This window comes from Cervus elaphus, chromosome 4 (assembly GCF_910594005.1).
Source record: "Cervus elaphus chromosome 4, mCerEla1.1, whole genome shotgun sequence".
Lineage (NCBI taxonomy): Eukaryota > Metazoa > Chordata > Mammalia > Artiodactyla > Cervidae > Cervus > Cervus elaphus.
The window spans coordinates 22,988,125-23,005,914 of record NC_057818.1 but is presented as its reverse complement, the minus strand read 5'-3'; the positions used below and the strand labels follow the sequence as shown (position 1 = coordinate 23,005,914).

Below are 17,790 nucleotides of genomic sequence, written 5' to 3'. Positions count from 1 at the left end.
AGACCTTAGAGCTGAGGGGAAAGGTCTGGGATGAATATGTAAATATGACAGTCATCTATGTATAGATCACATTTGATATGATGAGGCTGCATAAATTCACCTAAGGAGAAAGGACAAGAAAGCAAGCTGAGGACACAGCTCTTGACCAATCCAACATCTAGAGATCTATCAGATGAACTGTTGTTGTTTAGTCTCCCAGTCACATCCGACTCTTTGCGACCCTGTGAACTGTAACCTCCAGGCACCTCTGTCCATAGGATTTCCCAGGCAAGAATACTGATGTGGGTGGCCATTTCCTTCTCCACGGGATCGTCCGACCCAGGAATTGCACCAGCGTCTCCTGCATTAGCCGATGGATTCTTAACCGCTGAGCCAACTGGGAAGCCTCTATTAGAAGAGTACGAGCTAGCAAAGGAAAAGAGGATGACCAACGAGGAAAAAAGAACCAGGTGGGTGTAGAAGCATGGATGTCTCCTGAAGACATCATTTCAAGAAGGGAGAAACAGACTAAGTTCAGAGACATCTAAACTTCACACTGGAGATTATTAATGGCCTTACTAAAAATCATTTCAGTCAGAGAGTGGAGATACAGGATTAACTGGAACAGGCTGAAGAGAAAATGCAAAGTAAAGAGGTGTAAGATTATCAACCCACACAGCTCTCTATTTGTGTGAAGAAGAGCAGAGAAATGGATTAGAAGGATGTATGTACATTATAGTAGGTTTTTTGTTCTTTTTAAAATGAATGACATTAAGAAACGTATATATGCCAAGAGAATGATTCAGTAAAGAGTGGGGGAAATGATGATTCAGGAAACAAAGGTGTAAAATCTTTACAAGGTAAGAGATGAATTCCAAGCATAAGGGCTGCTCTAAGGAGGATGAGGAGGAGGATTTCTAGGGCATCCTGAGAGAAGGAACAAATAGGGGGACACACACGACAAGTAGAACTGAAGGTAGCTCTTGTCTGTTTCTATTTTCTCCATGAAATATACACCAAAGTCATTACTGGAGGGGATGCTAGTAGGATAGGAAGATGGTTTGAGGAGAGAGGAATGGAATGGTCCTCTTGAAGAACCAGTAAATGAACTTTCTGGTCGTGTTGGTTAAACATCTTATTTGTGTTTAATCACATGTGAGATTAATGATCATAAATTTGAAGTGAGTCATTTGGCAGAGTGTGTGTGATTTTCTCCAGCAATGTTCAACTGCTTAGTTATAGGCAAAAAGGTAAATGGATTTTTAAGTTTAACATGAATTGGGGTTGTGTCATGTATGTAGAACAGAGGGAAAAGCAGGCAAAGAACTTTAGTGAGTACAGTGCTAGACTACAGAATAGTTATTATAATGAGGAAAGTGGGGGATGAAAGTGATGATGCATAGTAGGTGGTAACATGGGGACACCAACACCATGATGAAGCTAGAGAATTACAGTTTTAGGGCTTAGATAAGGTAGTAGGAGCCCTAAAACTTAAGTTTCCTCCCTCTTACTACAACGAGAAACTTTTGCATCCTCAAGTGATCCATCCAATACCTTGGTCTCTCAGTTCCTTGACCTTTACATTATCTTTTTTTCCTCTCTACCTCAGCCACACATGCACACAGTCATATACTTAATCTTATCATCACCAATAGCAGCATAATCTCTTCAATCAGAATTCCAACTGTCAGTTCCTTCCAACTCAATTAACTTGGGTACTTTTCACTATAATTCTCTAGCTTCACCACGGTGTCCCCTATCTTACCACTTACTATCCATCATCACTTTCATCCCCCACTTTCCTCATTATAAATAACCATTCTGTAGTCTAGCACTGTACTCACTAAAGTTCTTTGCCTGCTTTTCCCTCTGTTCTACATACATGATACAACCCCAATTCATGTTAAATCTAAAAATCCATTTACCTTTTGCCTATAACTAAGGAGTCGGACACGACTGAGCGACTGAACTGAACTGAAGTGAAGCAGTTGAACACTGCTGGAGAAAATCACATGAACCCTGTCAAATGACTTACTTCAAACTTATGACCATTAATCTCAAATGTGATTAAACACAAATGAGCTGTTTCACCACCACGACCAGAAAGGAGGGCTTCCCTTGTGGCTCAGCCAGTAAAGAATCCACCTGCAATGCAGGAGGCGGGTTTGATCCCTGGGTTGGGAAGATCCCCTGGAGAAGGGAAAGGCTACCCACTCCAGTATTCTGGCCTGGAGAATTCCATGGACTGTATAGTTCATGGGGTCGCAAAGAGTCGGACACGACTGAACGACTTTCACTTCACATGGTAGTAGGAAACTACTACTACTGCTGTTTTCACTCTTATAATTTTCAGTGACAGAGCCAACAATGAGATTAATAGACAAAAGGCAACAAATTGACAAGGATTACTCTAAATTTGGAAGATTTTCCTTTCTGTGAATTTCACTGAATAAAGAGTCACTTAATATACAATTTCCTGGTCATTTAACTTTTGCCTCATTATGTTGCTAAAAAATAAACATAAACATGTTATTTACCTTGCATCAACTCCATCAAAAACTTTCTGACACTCATTTCCAATGACTTCTTGCTTTAGATAATACAGCATTCTTACACGAAGCAAAACTCTAAAAATGAGGGGAAAAAAAATCAAAAGACATTAATTATCATTAAAGAAAATTCATCCATGGGGTTAAAATTAAAAGAATTTGTATACAGAATTTTTATAGTGAAATAATTAACAATTACTTCTGATTAAATTAATCCCATTACTACTATATGCGTGTGTGTGTGTATATAATAGGTTACTCCAAAATCTTCACAATCATCATTATTTAACAGCCAAGTAAGGCACAACAAGATCACTTGGAGGTCAGTTTTATTCTCTCTCTTGATGAATAGTGACACAAGAGGTACCATGATTTGCTGAAGGACACCCTATAAGATTAAGAGTAGGATTGGTCCTAGACCACACTGTCTTTGTACTCCAAAGCAGCATGCTTTAAGATTGTTAGAAGTCAGAAAAGTAAACTTTTAATGAGTTGTGTTAAAAATACCCCACTACCTACTTATTACAGTGGTGTTTTATATGTTTTTTGTAGCCTTCATCTTGAAGTAGTTGCTCAGGATTGTATTTTCGAAGCCATTCTGCTTTTTGTATATCAAATGAGCTTGTCTGAGTCTTTACTTTCTTTCCTTTTCGACCTCTAGGTACCGGGGCTGACAGGCCTGTTGAAATGAGGACATGTGAAATCAGGGATAATTTGTATAAAGATGTTCTGTTTGAAACATTTTTACAATGCAAGCAACTTCTGGAGGCTTTCAGAGGTCTGTCAAGGCTATACAGAGATCTTTGAAATGTTAATGGTACCAATATTAACTAAATTGCAAGATGATACAATGATTCCGTACATATTAACATGATGTCTGCCAAACACCCAATTTAGTATCTCTAAGCAATCATTCTGATTACCTCTATGTTCCAAAACATTTTTTTCTAAATGTAAAAACCAAAAGATCAAACCTTTCCCTGTGCTTTACTTTATGCTTCCTTAGTGACAAAAGTGTAAGTTGTGGCTAAATGATCTGTTTTGCAAGAGTATGTTTACTCTGCTTTCAAAATCATGGTATATTTGAAGTATCTTTTCAAATATTAGTATTTTAGAAGTTTTCTTTTTATAGTCTTTGTTTCCTACAATTACATTTTAGCAATTTGTTTTAGTCTCTCATTCATGTTGGAGACTTTCCCCAGATTTCTGCTAGTCTTGGTTATTTGCTCATATTTAAGAATGAAAGGAAAACTGACTGGCAGTCTGAATGAATGGAGATGACTGTGGACTGCCTCTTTGAAGGGTAATCTGACTGGCTTTTTCCTGTCATTATCTTTATGTTTTGCTCTGGTCAGATTAACCAAGGAAAATTTCTTAGTTTTCTTCCTTGAGTATGACATTGTCCACTATACATATTAATTTAACAGTCATTTGGTAAGTCCATGTTGCAAATCCCAATGCAATGCAGACCTTATTTTATTTTCTCTAGAGAATAAACATTCAGTCAGTCTTTATATCATGGCTATATGGAGCTGAAGAGGGTATTTAGGGGTCTGATCTCCCCTTTAAACAACTTTCAATCAAAGCGCCTGTCTTTTATACCCACTTTCAGAGGTCATGGATGTCACAAACTCCTGAAACTTTTGGATAACCTATTAAGCAAAATCAGTTGGTTGTTGCCCTTTCCTAATGTTGACCTAAGATTCAGTTTTCTCCAGTTGGTTAAGTTAGTTACCACTAATCTAATGCTTCGAGATTCCAAAATTCTTTTCCCACCCTGTCTATTTTTAAAGGTTTATTCTTATTTATTTTTAAATTATGTAATTAAGTATACACGAAAATAGATGGAATAATACGATGGAGCACTGGGTCCTATCTTCCAACTTCATTATCAATTCACAGCCAATTTTGCTTCATCTATATTATGTTTGTTCCCCAAACTCCAATACTATTTTGAGATAAACTGAAGACAATAATCACCTCTAATAAATGTCCGAGTCTTTTAACACATGTAAAAGACCTCCTTAAAAAAAAAAAAATTACAATACCCTACAACATGTCAGCCCCAAAAAATGCAATAATACTTACTTAATATTTAGTATTCAGATTTAAAATTATCTAATAAAAATAACAGAGAAATTTCCCCTGGGCTGCTACTTTCAATCAGGACCCAAATAAGGCTCACACATTATAACTGGCTGAGGACATTTAAACCTTTCAGATTATAGCAAGCTTTTCAATCCTGGCACTACTGTTATTGTGAGCGGCACAGTTTCTTATTGTGGGTGCTGCCTGTGCACTCATGGCCTCTACCCATTAGATGCCACTGACATCCTCGAAGTTGTGACAACCCAGAGTGAGAGCAAGACTGGGGCACAAAATCATGTCTGGTTGTGAACCACTGATTTATAGATGCCCTCTCCATTTCCTTCCGTTCTACTATTTAAGAAACTAAAATTTTTACCTGTATACTTCATCAAGCTTAATGCCTTGAATTTTTTCCTCTTTATTGACATTTAAGTTGGGTTTCAAGGAAGAATGAAATTATATTTGTGTAATATACACAATCTTGTCTCTTTACCAGAAATCACTCTTCACATTAATAACTTCATTCCCTCCTGCTGGGACAGAACCCCAGTGACCACCCAAATCTAAACCACGTGCTTTCTGTTCTTCTCCATCTCAGTCCTTGGTTTATTTCCTTCACAGTATTCATCATAATCTACAAGTATTTAGGTAATTTCATTTTATTGGGCTCCAAAATCACTGAGAATGGTAACTGCAAGCCACAAAATCAAAAGACACTTGCTCCCTGGAAGAAAAGCTATGGCAAACCTAGATAGCACATTAAAAAGCAGAGATATCACTTTGCTCACAAAGGTCCATATAGTCTAACTCTGCCTGACCAGAATGTAAGGTTCATGAGTTCAGAGATCTTGTCTGTGTCGTTCCTTCTCATTTTCCCAGTACTTTGCAAAGAAGCACATGACAGGTGCTTTAACAGGTATTTGTTGATTAAAGGGAACAAAACTGTAACACAAATTTAAGGGAAGAGTCATCTTTTTTATCTTTATAGAAAATTTAGTTATTTTATGGAAAAAAACGAATGTTCTGTTAGCAAGGTTACAAAGATTACAAAGAAAAATTTCCAGCCCTTTGATAAGACTATAAATTGGCATAGCCACATTGGATGGCAAATTAAAATATTAAAAAAAAATTAAATGGATTATCACTGTTTTCCAAATTTTAATATACATACTAATTGCTGAGGAACTTGTTAAAACGTAGATTCTGATGCAGTAGGTCTGAGGTCTAAGATTCTTCATTTCTAAAAAGCTCCTGGGAAAGGCTCACAGACCACATTTTAGATGCTATGGATGTGTATATGCTGTACCTCAACAATTCCATTTCTTGATATTTACTTTAGTGCAAGATTTGTTCCTGTGCACAACGAGGAATGTACAGGGATCTTCACTGATACCTGTTTTTCAATTGTCTAAAACTGGAAATGTCTTAAATGTCCATCATTAATGGAGATGCCAAATGAATTAAGAAATGTCCATATTATGGACTACTAAGCGGGAGTTTAAGTGCTAGTGAGTGATACAACTAGAGCTGAATTTTAAAAGGAAATAAAGGATGTTCCTACCTAGATGATTCTGCAGCTCTCGTGTCTGCCCATCTTCAGTTGGAGTAATGAGATCCCATATGAAGCCTTTAATTTTCTCGTCTCCTCGGTAGTGAACAAGGCAATACGCCAAGAGGGCTCGGCAGATAATTTCTACATCGTGCTCGTTTAGCTGCCTTTTAAAACGGCCATGAGACAGAATCTCCCTCCATCGGCCCCATCTAGTTAAAAAATGTATATTTACATTAATATTGTATGAAATCCTAGAGAAAAACATAACTCATGGATAAAGGCCAGAAAACTGCAAAAAACACATCTTGTCATTAACAGGATTTACCTAATAAAAGTTTTTTCCCCATAGAATAAAATGCAGAATCATGGTAATTTCTAGTACATTTTATTCAATAATGGATAACAATATTATCCATTTTGTTACTGAATATGCAAATCTGAGAACAATAAGGAGTTTGACATTAGCAATACATTTATAATTTTAAAATTTAAGGTATCTCATCATTCTGTTAAATATGTTAAATATATAAATGCATGATACTTTAAAAATAATTTTATTGATTCTAACAAGACAAAAAGTATAGTAAAATATAGTATATGTTTCCTATAATTTATATACCAGACAACTAACAGTAAACATTAAAAATAATATTTTACCCATAAACTAGCAGATTTTTCTCTACTCTAAAGCATTCAGTTCTTCCATAGCCATTCGAACGCTCACAGGGTCTCCGAAGTTTGGGCTTTTCATCTCCTTCACTTTCGGGTTCAGATAATTCAGCTAACTCATCTTTTGTGGCACTGAAGGGTCTTGTTTGCTTCCTAATTCTTGGAGTGTCAATAACCAAGCTGTTCTGTAAAATTTAATAGCTATTACTTGAAGGTCCTTTTACTATTTTGTTTATGACAGTATTTTTCATTTTTACCTCTCAAGCTATACAAACAACAAAATAATTATATAAAGCCAGAAGAAATAAATTACTAACAATTCCACTGACCTACTAAATCAACTTAGAATTTTTAATATTTCTTTAAAATCCTCATTACCATTTCTCATAAATTCATATTACAATCATAGGATAAAAAGAATTTGGTAAATGACTTTATTATTAATCTGTAAATTATTATTTGTGCTTCTACAACAATCATAAACTATATTTTAAACTGAATTTAAGCATCATAATTATTTTCTTTACCTAATTAAACCATAATTTAATTTAGATTGTCTTCAATTTTTAAAAGATACAATGCTAAAGTGAATCTTCGTACTTTATCCTAAAGTCCAAAGAAGTGAAATATCCAGAAATAGAAATATTGGTTAAAGGGTATACTTTGTTTTCATGGATCTGGAATCACGTTTCAGTGCTTTCCAAATGACTCATACTAATACTCGCGCTGCAGTCCATGGGGCTGCAGAGAGTCAGACACGACTGAGCGAACGAAGGGAACAGAATATACAACAAGCAAGGTAGTAGGTGTGTGAACCTCACTAGGTTCAGTGCACTTTAATTCATTCGAAACAACCTAAGTTGACAAACTTTTACCTTTATTGAGCAATTTCTCTAAGTTAGGCACTATGTTATGGGCTGCAGGCGTAGCTGTGACTAAGACAGTTTTCTGCTCAGGAGAAATTGATAGTCTTGAAGATCAGACTAATGTGTAAACAAATGCTTTTCAGGATACAATACGTTATGATACAAGACAGGTACAAAAAAGTCAGAATGATTTACAAAGTAGTGATTCTTGAAAGAGATCTCTAAGAAGTAGTTTGCCAGGCATCCAAGGAAGAGATGACATTCTAAGTGATGAAAAGAGCAGTGGACCTGAAAAGGCATTCGATGTTTAAGTCCCAGAGCAGGAGAGGGTAAAGTGTAGGGGGAAGCGGGCCAGGCAGGCTCTGCTATCCCACAGTGAGTATGCACACAGGGCACTGAATTTAATGGGCTATAGAATGCTAGTATGTCATTACTCATGACACCAACCCTCTCTATTAAGTTCTTCCACTGCAAACTTACTAGTTTTCCTTTTGTAATTAATAAATATTTCGAAAGTTATATATAAGTTTAGCTTCTCTTTATATTTTAAACTAATTTTAGAATTCATCAATAGGGTGGATTAATTGAGATTTTCATTTCTCTTATTTCTTCTACATTTATTAACTGGCATCTTCTACATAAAAAAAAGCTGACAAGGACCTAGTGTATAACACAGAGAATTATACTCAATATTTTGTAATAACCTGTAAGGGAAAAGAATCTGAAAAAAAAATTTATGTATTTATAATGGAAACACCTTGCTGTGCACACAAAACTGAAACAACACTGTAAACCAACTATACTTCAATAAAAATTAAGAACAAACCAAAGAGTCGTTCCTTTCCCTGGTCACCACCCCCCCCAGAGAAAAAAACCTTAGTTTTATTTTCTCAGGTAAATTTTCAAGTATTTTTTTGCCCATAATCTGTAAAGATTTTGATTTATTTATACCTGTGATCAATTTACATTAGCTTTTTTTTAAACTGCTTTACAATGTTGTGTTAGTATCTGCTGTATAACATGAATCAGCTATAATACATCAACTTTTATATAATAAAAATACTTTCATATATACTTCTGTTACAGTCACCAGTCAGATAGCACCTTTTTCCATTACATAGTTTTTTGTCATATATTTGAATATGCCAATTATTTCCTTTGTGATTTCTAATTCAGAATGTTTTCCCATCAAATATTTGATAAAATAGAAATCAGATTTCCTATTTTTCATGTTTTATTTGAAAAATACACTTACCACAAATTGGAGTTTACTTGGTATAGAGCATATTATTAAAATACTTCCCCAATGCTAACTGAATATTCTAATCATGATTATTACATAATTCCTTTTCCTCTAATGCTATTTATTTACATCCTATAAATTGATTTTCTCCTGTTCTTAGTCTATTCTTTGCTCTCTATATACTTCTTTCAATATCTTAGTTCCTTTATTATATGTTAATATACTTTTACATTTTAAACATATATACCCATCTGTCTTGATGATACTTCTTGCTGGAAAATATAAAAAATTTTAAACAGTGTATAAATCAGAAAACATAACTGCACAAGTGTTAAATGACTATGTTGTTGTTTAGTCACTAAGTCATGTCCAACTCTTTGCAAGCCCGTGAACTGTAGCCCACCAGACTCCTCAGTCCATGGGATTTCCCAGGCAAGAATACTGTAGTGGGTTGCCATTTCCTTCTTCAGAGGATCTTTCTGACCCTAACCCTAACCCTTGACCTGTGTCTCCTACACTGGAGGGCAAGTTCTTTACCATGGAGCCATCTATATGCTTATACAAATTTATTTATAAAATCCTTAACTCCATAAGATTATCTATAAGGTACTGTTGATCTGAGCCGTATCTATCATCCCTGACCTAAGCTGTCACCACTCTCAACACCTCCCTGTGTTCTGACACAAAGCCATTTCTATTTCTGGAACACACTAAACTTGTTTCAACCAATGGCTCACTGCTATTCCCTCTACCTTGCCATTTTATTTCTCATGTCTTTACATTGCTGCCTTGTTCTCATCAGTCAAGTCTCAGGACAGGTGTCCCCCTCAGAGTCCCCTAATGCTATCTCCACTAATGCTAGTCCCCTAATGCTATCTCCACTCCTTCATGTACTCTCTACCATCTTACGATTTTATTTTCTTTGGTCTCAGAAATTACCTTATATATTTGTTTATATACCCACCAGAACTTATAAGCTCTATTAAAGCAGTGGTTCATCTGTCTCATTCATTTTAGTCATAGCATAAGAAAGGTACTTAGCTTATAGTATGCTCTAGCTGGAGCCAGCACAAATATACAAGTGTCTGTGTTATTACCATTATATACTTTTGAAAAATCATAAACCAAGATCACACTGTAAGTACTGTTTTTCTCTGACTCTTTAAAGTTAACTATCTTATCTTAGGGGGCCTCCCAGGTGGCTCAGTGGTAAAGAATCCACCTGCAATGCATGAGACGTGGGCTTGATCCCTGGGTGGGGACGATCCCATGGAGACTGAAATGGCCACCTACTCCAGTATTCTTGCCTGGGAAGTCCCACGGAGAGAGGGGCCTGGTGGACTATAGTCCATGGGGTTGCAAAGAGTTGGACATGACTTAGTGACTAAAACATCCTGTTTCAGAGCTCTAAGTGAGTATGTAGGTACTTACGTGATGATTTCTACTTACTGCATTAGATAATATAAAAGTACTGATTATATATAATTTTTTTCTAAAATGAACAATGCAAGCGATGTACATCAATGTACCACATTATCATTAAACATCTGTGATTATTGCTGAGTCAGATTCCTAAGAGTTGATTTAGTATTCTTGAATATTTATTATTTCAGGGGAATTTTTAGATTTTGTTTGGTTGGATGAATAAATTGTTAATATTTTTGATGGGGTTGCATTTCTATGTTTATAAACTCAAGTTTAAAATGTTTAAAATGTACAGTTTTTCTAATTGACAAATCTTACAATTAAGTTTGGTAATTCACTTTATTAAAATCATACATGACCAGCTGGTATACCCATAAGTGTTCTAATCTTTTTTTCTACTATGAAGTAGATTTCCTCTTCCATAATTTTTCTACTTCTGGTAGTACTGATATTTAAGAAGGCTAAATGTCATTATTTATCCTCTATCCTGTTAATTCACTAATTCATTAATTTTATAGTGGTTTGCAGATTCCATTGACTTTTCAGGCATATAAACATGCCAACATGCAAACAGTAATATTTTAATAAACATCTCTTTTCGAATTTACTTATTTATAATGCTTCACACATAGTTATACATATTTCCAAAACCTATTATACAGTAATGATTATTTGGTAGTCGCATTATTCTTCATTGTAAAGTTTTACATTTTAAAAGGCTATCGATTAAAATGGATCCCATGCATCAATGCTTAATATAAATTTCTTTAAACCATTTAACAGTTATTTTGACAGAAGGTAAGACTTACAAACATTGATTCCTATAAATTATTAGACAGGTGTCTTTCAAAGTGAACAGTTATATTATTATCAGTTCCATGAATTCTGTGTTAGCTTTTTAGCCCTTTCTTAACTCCAAAGGGTTTTAAGTTTAAAAAGCAACTTTCTTATTTCTTTAAATTTCATAATACTTATTAAGCATAATAGATTCATGTACATAAGTAGAACTGGATTTTAAATTTTTTCAGTTGTCAGAATTTGAAAATGCCCCTTTTTTGATTGCTTTTTTCTCTTTTTATAGTTGACTAGATCATCATTAATAAGATCTGACACCAAAAAAGCAAAATGAAAGTTAAAGAGTGAAATAAAAGTAATCCATTATTTGAAGACAATTAGAAAACTTAAAAGCACATTATAATTTTAAGACATAAATAACGTCCAAAATTTAACTCTCCCTGTATTACAACCTATCATATCAGGTATTTGAAGAATTAAATCGAAGCAGTGCCTGGTTCAATATGTTATCATTTAACTGCCTTGTATCAATTTATTTATGCAGATAAATTTCAGTAAGTACATAGCTGAACACCTTAAAATATTATAATAATAAAATATATCAAAGGTAACTTTTTTTTAAGGGACGGAAATACTTACTCTACCACTGATGGCATCTATATCTATTTCTGCCTTTTTCGCCCATTTTTGCCAGAAGTTGGGATCGTCTAATGAAATATCTGTTCGGTTTCCAGATGCCACAAAACTTGCCTGAAATACATAATGGTAATTTTTCAAAAATCTTTTGAAGCTTAGAGGAAAAATCTATTAAAGTGTATCTAAAATCTTATCTCCTCATATTTACTGTGGACAGAATTTGAATTCAGCACAGACATAACATGCACACTCAAAGGATGTTCCAAACTGCAATGACGTGAAACACAGACAGCATCTGCTTATGGCAAAAAGCTCAACACCAACAGAGGCTGGGGTTTTAGGAGCAAAGTTAAAACAGTTATTTAACTTTGGGTAAGCTGGGATCAAATCTTTTTGGTCAAAAAAAACCACATGTTACAGAACTAATTTTTAAAAATACTACACGAATATAAAGAAATTAGGTTACAAGAATTTTAAACCTATTTGCCCTATACAGTTCATTTTCTGGTATTCTCCTACTTTATTTCCATCCCATTTTTAAGTAGATACATCTGCTTAAAAATGCAATACAGAAGATGAGAAATAAAGAAAAATGAGTCACTGCCTATTTTTCTTTTAAAAACTCTTTTCCTAACAACAAAAATACTGCATAAGCACTGCAAAAATTAAGAAATTACAGAGGAATAAAAAAACAAAAATGACTTATTTTCTTAAATATTATAGAAATTATATAAAATCTTTAAACTAAACCAAACTTTAGACATTATAGTTCAACACTGCGATTCATGAATAACCATTATCTGCAACTTAAGTTCCTAAAAATACAAATGCTGCTTCAAAGAAAAGTCATCACAGTGCTCTTTATAAAAATGAAATATGCAGTAAAGATGTATAATACTTTAAGAAAAGAGCCTAAACAGTGGCAGATTTTATTTTCATCCTTCAAAATCACTGTGTAGGATGACTGCAGCCACAAAATTAAAAGAAGGTTGCTCCTTGAAAGAAAAGCTATGACAAACCTAGACAGTGTATTAAGAAGCGGAGACATCACTTTGCCGACAAAGGTTATATAGTCAAAGCTATGGTTTTTCCAGTAGTCAGTCATGTACAGATGTGAGAACAGGATCATAAAGAAGGCTGAATGCCGAAGAATTGATGCTTTTGACCTGTGGTGTTGGAGAAGATTCTTGAGAATCCCTTGGAAAGCAGTGAGAGCAAACCAGTTAATCTTAAAAGAAATCAACCCTGAATATTCAATTGGAAGGACTGAGGGTGAAGATGAAGCTCCAATACTTTGGCCACCTGAAGCGAAGAGCTGACTCACTGGAAAAGACCGTGACACTGGGAAAGATTGAGGGCAGGAGGAGAAGGGGACAACAGAGAACGAGATGCTTGGATGGCATCACCAAATCAACGCACTTGAGTTTGAGCAAACTTTGGGAGATAGTAAAGGACAGGAAAGCCTGGCAGGCTACAGTCCATGGGGTTGCAAAGAATTGGACACAACTTAGCAACTGAACAACAAAACCTCTATGAAAATAAATGAAAAAATATAGTCACATAAAATGATTTTCAAAGGAGAATATAATTAGTGAATGCCTGCAGGATAATGGCAAATTATCTGAGGGATAATCAAATGATAAAAATCTCCATTTGCATCTCAGTTGAACTTTAAAATGTAGAAAATTACACATAGGTAATAAAACTACTACAAGTAAACAAGCCATTTATGAAATTCAAGATAACTGAAAGTTTTAACACTGAAAAACTGATGGATGGTATTAAGGAATTAGTGTTGGAAATTCCCAGGCAGCCCTGTGGTTAGGACATTGCACTTTTATTGCTGAAGAAGTGGGTTCAATCTCTGGTTGAAGAACTAAGATCCCAGCCCCCCACACCCCCCCAAAAGTGTTTACTATATTTAACTAAGTCTGGTTAGTCTTATTATGCACGCTGCTCCATATATGCAGTGAAGAAAGTGAAAGTGTCAGTCGCTCAGTTGTGTCCGACTCTTTGCGACACCATGGACTGTGGCCCACCAGGCTCCTCTGTTCATGGGATTCTCCAGGCAAGAATACTAGAGTGGGTAGCCATTCCCTTCTCTAGGGGATCTTCCCAAACCAGGGATTGAACCCAAGCCTCCTGCATTGCAGGCAGATTCTTTAGCGTCTGAGCCATCAGGGAAACCTGCTCCACATATGGAACTTCTTATCAAAAACTCTTTGGTAATGCAAAGAAACACATATTGTAATTACAGTTACATAAAACCACTGAAAACAACTGAGCAACTGAAGTTCTGGAAATTCCAGGGAAAAGCCAAAAAGAGTACCAACTTAATTCCTTTGGTGCCACTACATAGAGTAGTGCCATATTCTACTATGCCAAATGCCCATCATACAGTGGCATTTCCACACAATTATGGAAATGAAAAAATTTTAAGTACAGGCTTATGAGGTACCTCTTCAGCTACTGTAGTGTTACTTCTTCAGTAGGCTCTTTTTTTCAAACGCAACAATTACTATCTGGTCTGAAGGTTTAAAATAGATACTTAAGTGCTTAAGTATTTCACATTCTTAGAGTACAGCTGGTTATGATTAGATATCTGAGGAAAATAAAACTCACAGAGCACTTTATAGTAAAGAAGGAAAAGGTCGAGCATGATGATTATGTTCTCCTCTTTCAGGACAAGAAAAACTCATCAATGTTAACTGTCCAGGGTCACTAAGCTTATGAGCAAGAATTCAAGTCTTGCTGTTCTGACTTTCCATGATTATTATAATTAACACTGTAAATGAAGATACGCCTTCACTAATTAAAAAATAATTAAGGAGAATATCCCTATGCTTAGTTTAACCAACAAAGGTGATTTCTATGACTAATACGTTTTGGTTAAATTAACTAAATTTCAGATAATTTCAGGCAAGAGGGGGAAAATATCTGTACATAGTGTGTTGACAACTTGAGTAAGGAACACAAAGGAAACAACATTTCCCAGGAAAGAAGCTAGACCCAGGGTATATCTAACTAATCATGACTAGTTTTAGTTCTTAACCTTATACTTCTACAGTATTTGTTTCCACAATACTACTTTCTTCTGCTTTTTTCTCTGACTCCCAAATCTGTATCTGTAACCTAGGCAACTCTTCTGGATATCTCCACTTGGATGCCCTATAAATGTCACAAATATAGCAGCTCCAATATTTTATTTTCTCCATATGAACTTCCTTCTTCTGCATTCTCTGTTTTACTTAATAATACCAGAAATTGGGCTAGAAATTTACATTAAAGTTATCTTTGACACCTCCTTCCACAAATTTCTAACTGCGTATCAATTCTTGTTGATTCAGATGGGTCTCCACTGCTCTGGTTAGCCCATCGACACAGCTTACAGAATGCTCTTATCTGGCCTCTACACTTTCAGTCTTTCACATTTCAATCTCATTCTCTACACTGCTGCTAGAGTTAAATTTCTAAATCAGACATGTCCATTTTCTGCTTGAAGAGATTTAAAAACTTTTCAACTGCCTCACAATCAAGTTCAAATACCTCAAAATGGAATTTTTTTGAGCTTTTCACAATTTAGGTCCAATCTCCCTAATCTTAATTTGATCTCCATTTTGATTTACTCTGCACACCCATACACACCTGGCACCATAGTTCTTGAAATCTTCCTTGTAGTTTAGCAACATGTAGTTCCTTTATGTGGCTTTCTCTTTTTGTAACAAAACTAAATTCAAACTTCCTTCCAGAGTCAGCTTAAACGTATTTCCTCTGCAAAGACTTTCTTGATTTGCTGTTCTCCCAAATACTTTCTTTTATTCTTTTTCAGTGACTAGAATCCTTTAATCTTAGTATTCCCACCACTTAGTAAAGCACCTGACATGATTACATTAGTATGCTTACTGAATGCAAGAGGAACATTTTCACATGAAGACTGATATCATTACTTGTGGTGCAACACCTAGACTACTTGCCATACTACACTGCTCTCCATAAAGATGTACAAAGACTTCTGGGCTGGAAGTGGAGAGGGGACAAAGGAAGAAAATGCAGAAAGGAAATAAAGTGTGAAGGAGAAATCTGTATGAATCACTACAGGTGGGACAGAATACTGCAATAAAAAAGTCTTTAGATGAACACAAGATATACGTTTACAAGCAGGGAGGTGGGGGAGGGAAGAAGAGAAGAGGGTCGGCATAAAGGCAGCTAGTATATTTTTAAAATCTTTTCCCCAAATAGCAATGCTAAAATAATTAATATTTCTTTTCAATAAGCAAACTTCATCCTACTCTCCCTAAACTTGATTTAAACACTTAAAATGAAATTAGAAATCCTTTCTCTCCTTTAAGTACTCTAAATTATTACAAGTTAATGTAAAATGATTTAACCTCCTACGCTATGTTACTTATATTTTGCTCTAACTTTCACATGTATGTTCTTTCATTTCTTAATTTAACTTCAAGTGTTCTACTCTGATTAATACTTAGAACCATTTCTAGTTATTAACCCCTACTCCATCCATTTCACTAGCATAACAGTACATGTGAAATTTGATATGAGACAGCAGATAAAAATGAAGGAAAATAATATATTACCTACTTCTTTTGAGTAATTCTATTTATTTAGACATTAAATAGGTGCTCCTCAAATAATAGTAGAGTAAGAGACAGTTAAATTTTTTTAGGAGAGAATACTACAGGTATATTTATAAAATACCACTCACTGTTACCTTGGCAAATGTTGACCCACGTCCTTCCGACTCAATTGTAATGGTTTTTGTACGACGTAGTAAAATCTGATCAATATCTTCTTCACAGAATTTAGAGCCTTCATCTTCTTCTTCCATAATGGCACCATAAGCACCTCTTCGAAGCAGATCTTCTATTTCCTTTTTGGAAAGCTGTTGAATCTAAAGAGAAAAAATTTTGGTGATAATTCTGTAAAGTTCGTAAAATGAGAAAGTATACATAAAGAACACTAAAATCACAGAAGTCATGTTTAAATTGCATTTTGGGCTCGGGGAGTACCGAGAGAATTCTCTGAAGAACATATTGAAGTTGTTGACTCTTTACTATCTTTAAACTAAGATATGCCATTTGCCCATGATAACTTCAGTTAAAACAAAGCCTCTGGGGCAGGTAATCGCTCAAGGTTCTTTTTAGTACTAGGATTCAAATAGTTGTTATAATCATAAGGTATAAAAAAGATTTTGAGGGGAAAAATGCCAAAAACATCATTTATAACAAGACAAAGCCAACAGTAGTAGTTTAGCCCTAAAAAAACCAATTTGAAAACTTTTTTATAGAAAAAATTTGGGAAAACATAATACAAACATCTCGAAAAAGAAAGAATTTCTACTTTTGAGAGTAGTGAGTCCTACTCTTAGGATTCACAACTACTGGAGCTATATAGACAGAACAGATTCCAAAACTGTTAACTAATAAATACAGTTCTATTCTGAAATTCCTCCTTATATAAAAATATCTACTTAGTGTTCAATATGGATCAAAATTAAATAATATGCTATCTGGGGTTTAAATTAAATGTAAACAAAAACAGGAAAACTCCAAGTAAAGAAGAAAATATACATACACCACCAACATTACTTTCTCTTCCACTCATGCTCTGTAACACAGCCTTATCTAGACCCAGTTTCAGACTGGCTCGGTCAAACATCTCTCTTTCATATGAGTTACGAGTCACTAGTCGGTAGACTTTAACTGCTTTATTCTGACCAATTCTGTGACAACGAGCTTGGGCCTGTAAAAAATGAAATGTTACAGATTCAATTTATTTTATAAAATAGCATAAAAGGCATTACACATTAAGCAATCTTGATGGGATATAAAAATATGTGTAAGAATATTTTAGACACTCCTGCTACTGAATTGCATATAATCTTTCTCTGGAAGTGAAGGCAGAGCTTACTAAAATGAGAAATGATTCCAAAATCAGCAATAAAATAAAATTTAAATGTATAGTTCAAAG

The 17,790-nt window shown here is 34.9% G+C and overlaps 1 protein-coding gene across 18 annotated transcripts in view; it reads right to left on the bottom strand.

Moving 5' to 3' along the window:
* CHD9 (chromodomain helicase DNA binding protein 9) overlaps positions 1–17,790 on the bottom strand; it is a 219,550-nt gene that overhangs the window by 31,804 nt on the left and 169,956 nt on the right. For all 18 annotated transcript variants that reach the window (XM_043898458.1, XM_043898464.1, XM_043898467.1 and 15 more), the window contains 7 exons: positions 17,395–17,562; positions 16,532–16,711; positions 11,806–11,916; positions 6,826–7,022; positions 6,178–6,377; positions 3,048–3,207; positions 2,517–2,606 (listed from right to left, as the gene is read on the bottom strand). In XM_043898458.1, coding sequence (XP_043754393.1) covers positions 2,517–2,606; positions 3,048–3,207; positions 6,178–6,377; positions 6,826–7,022; positions 11,806–11,916; positions 16,532–16,711; positions 17,395–17,562 — 1,106 coding nt within the window. The remainder of the gene's footprint in view (positions 1–2,516; positions 2,607–3,047; positions 3,208–6,177; positions 6,378–6,825; positions 7,023–11,805; positions 11,917–16,531; positions 16,712–17,394; positions 17,563–17,790) is intronic.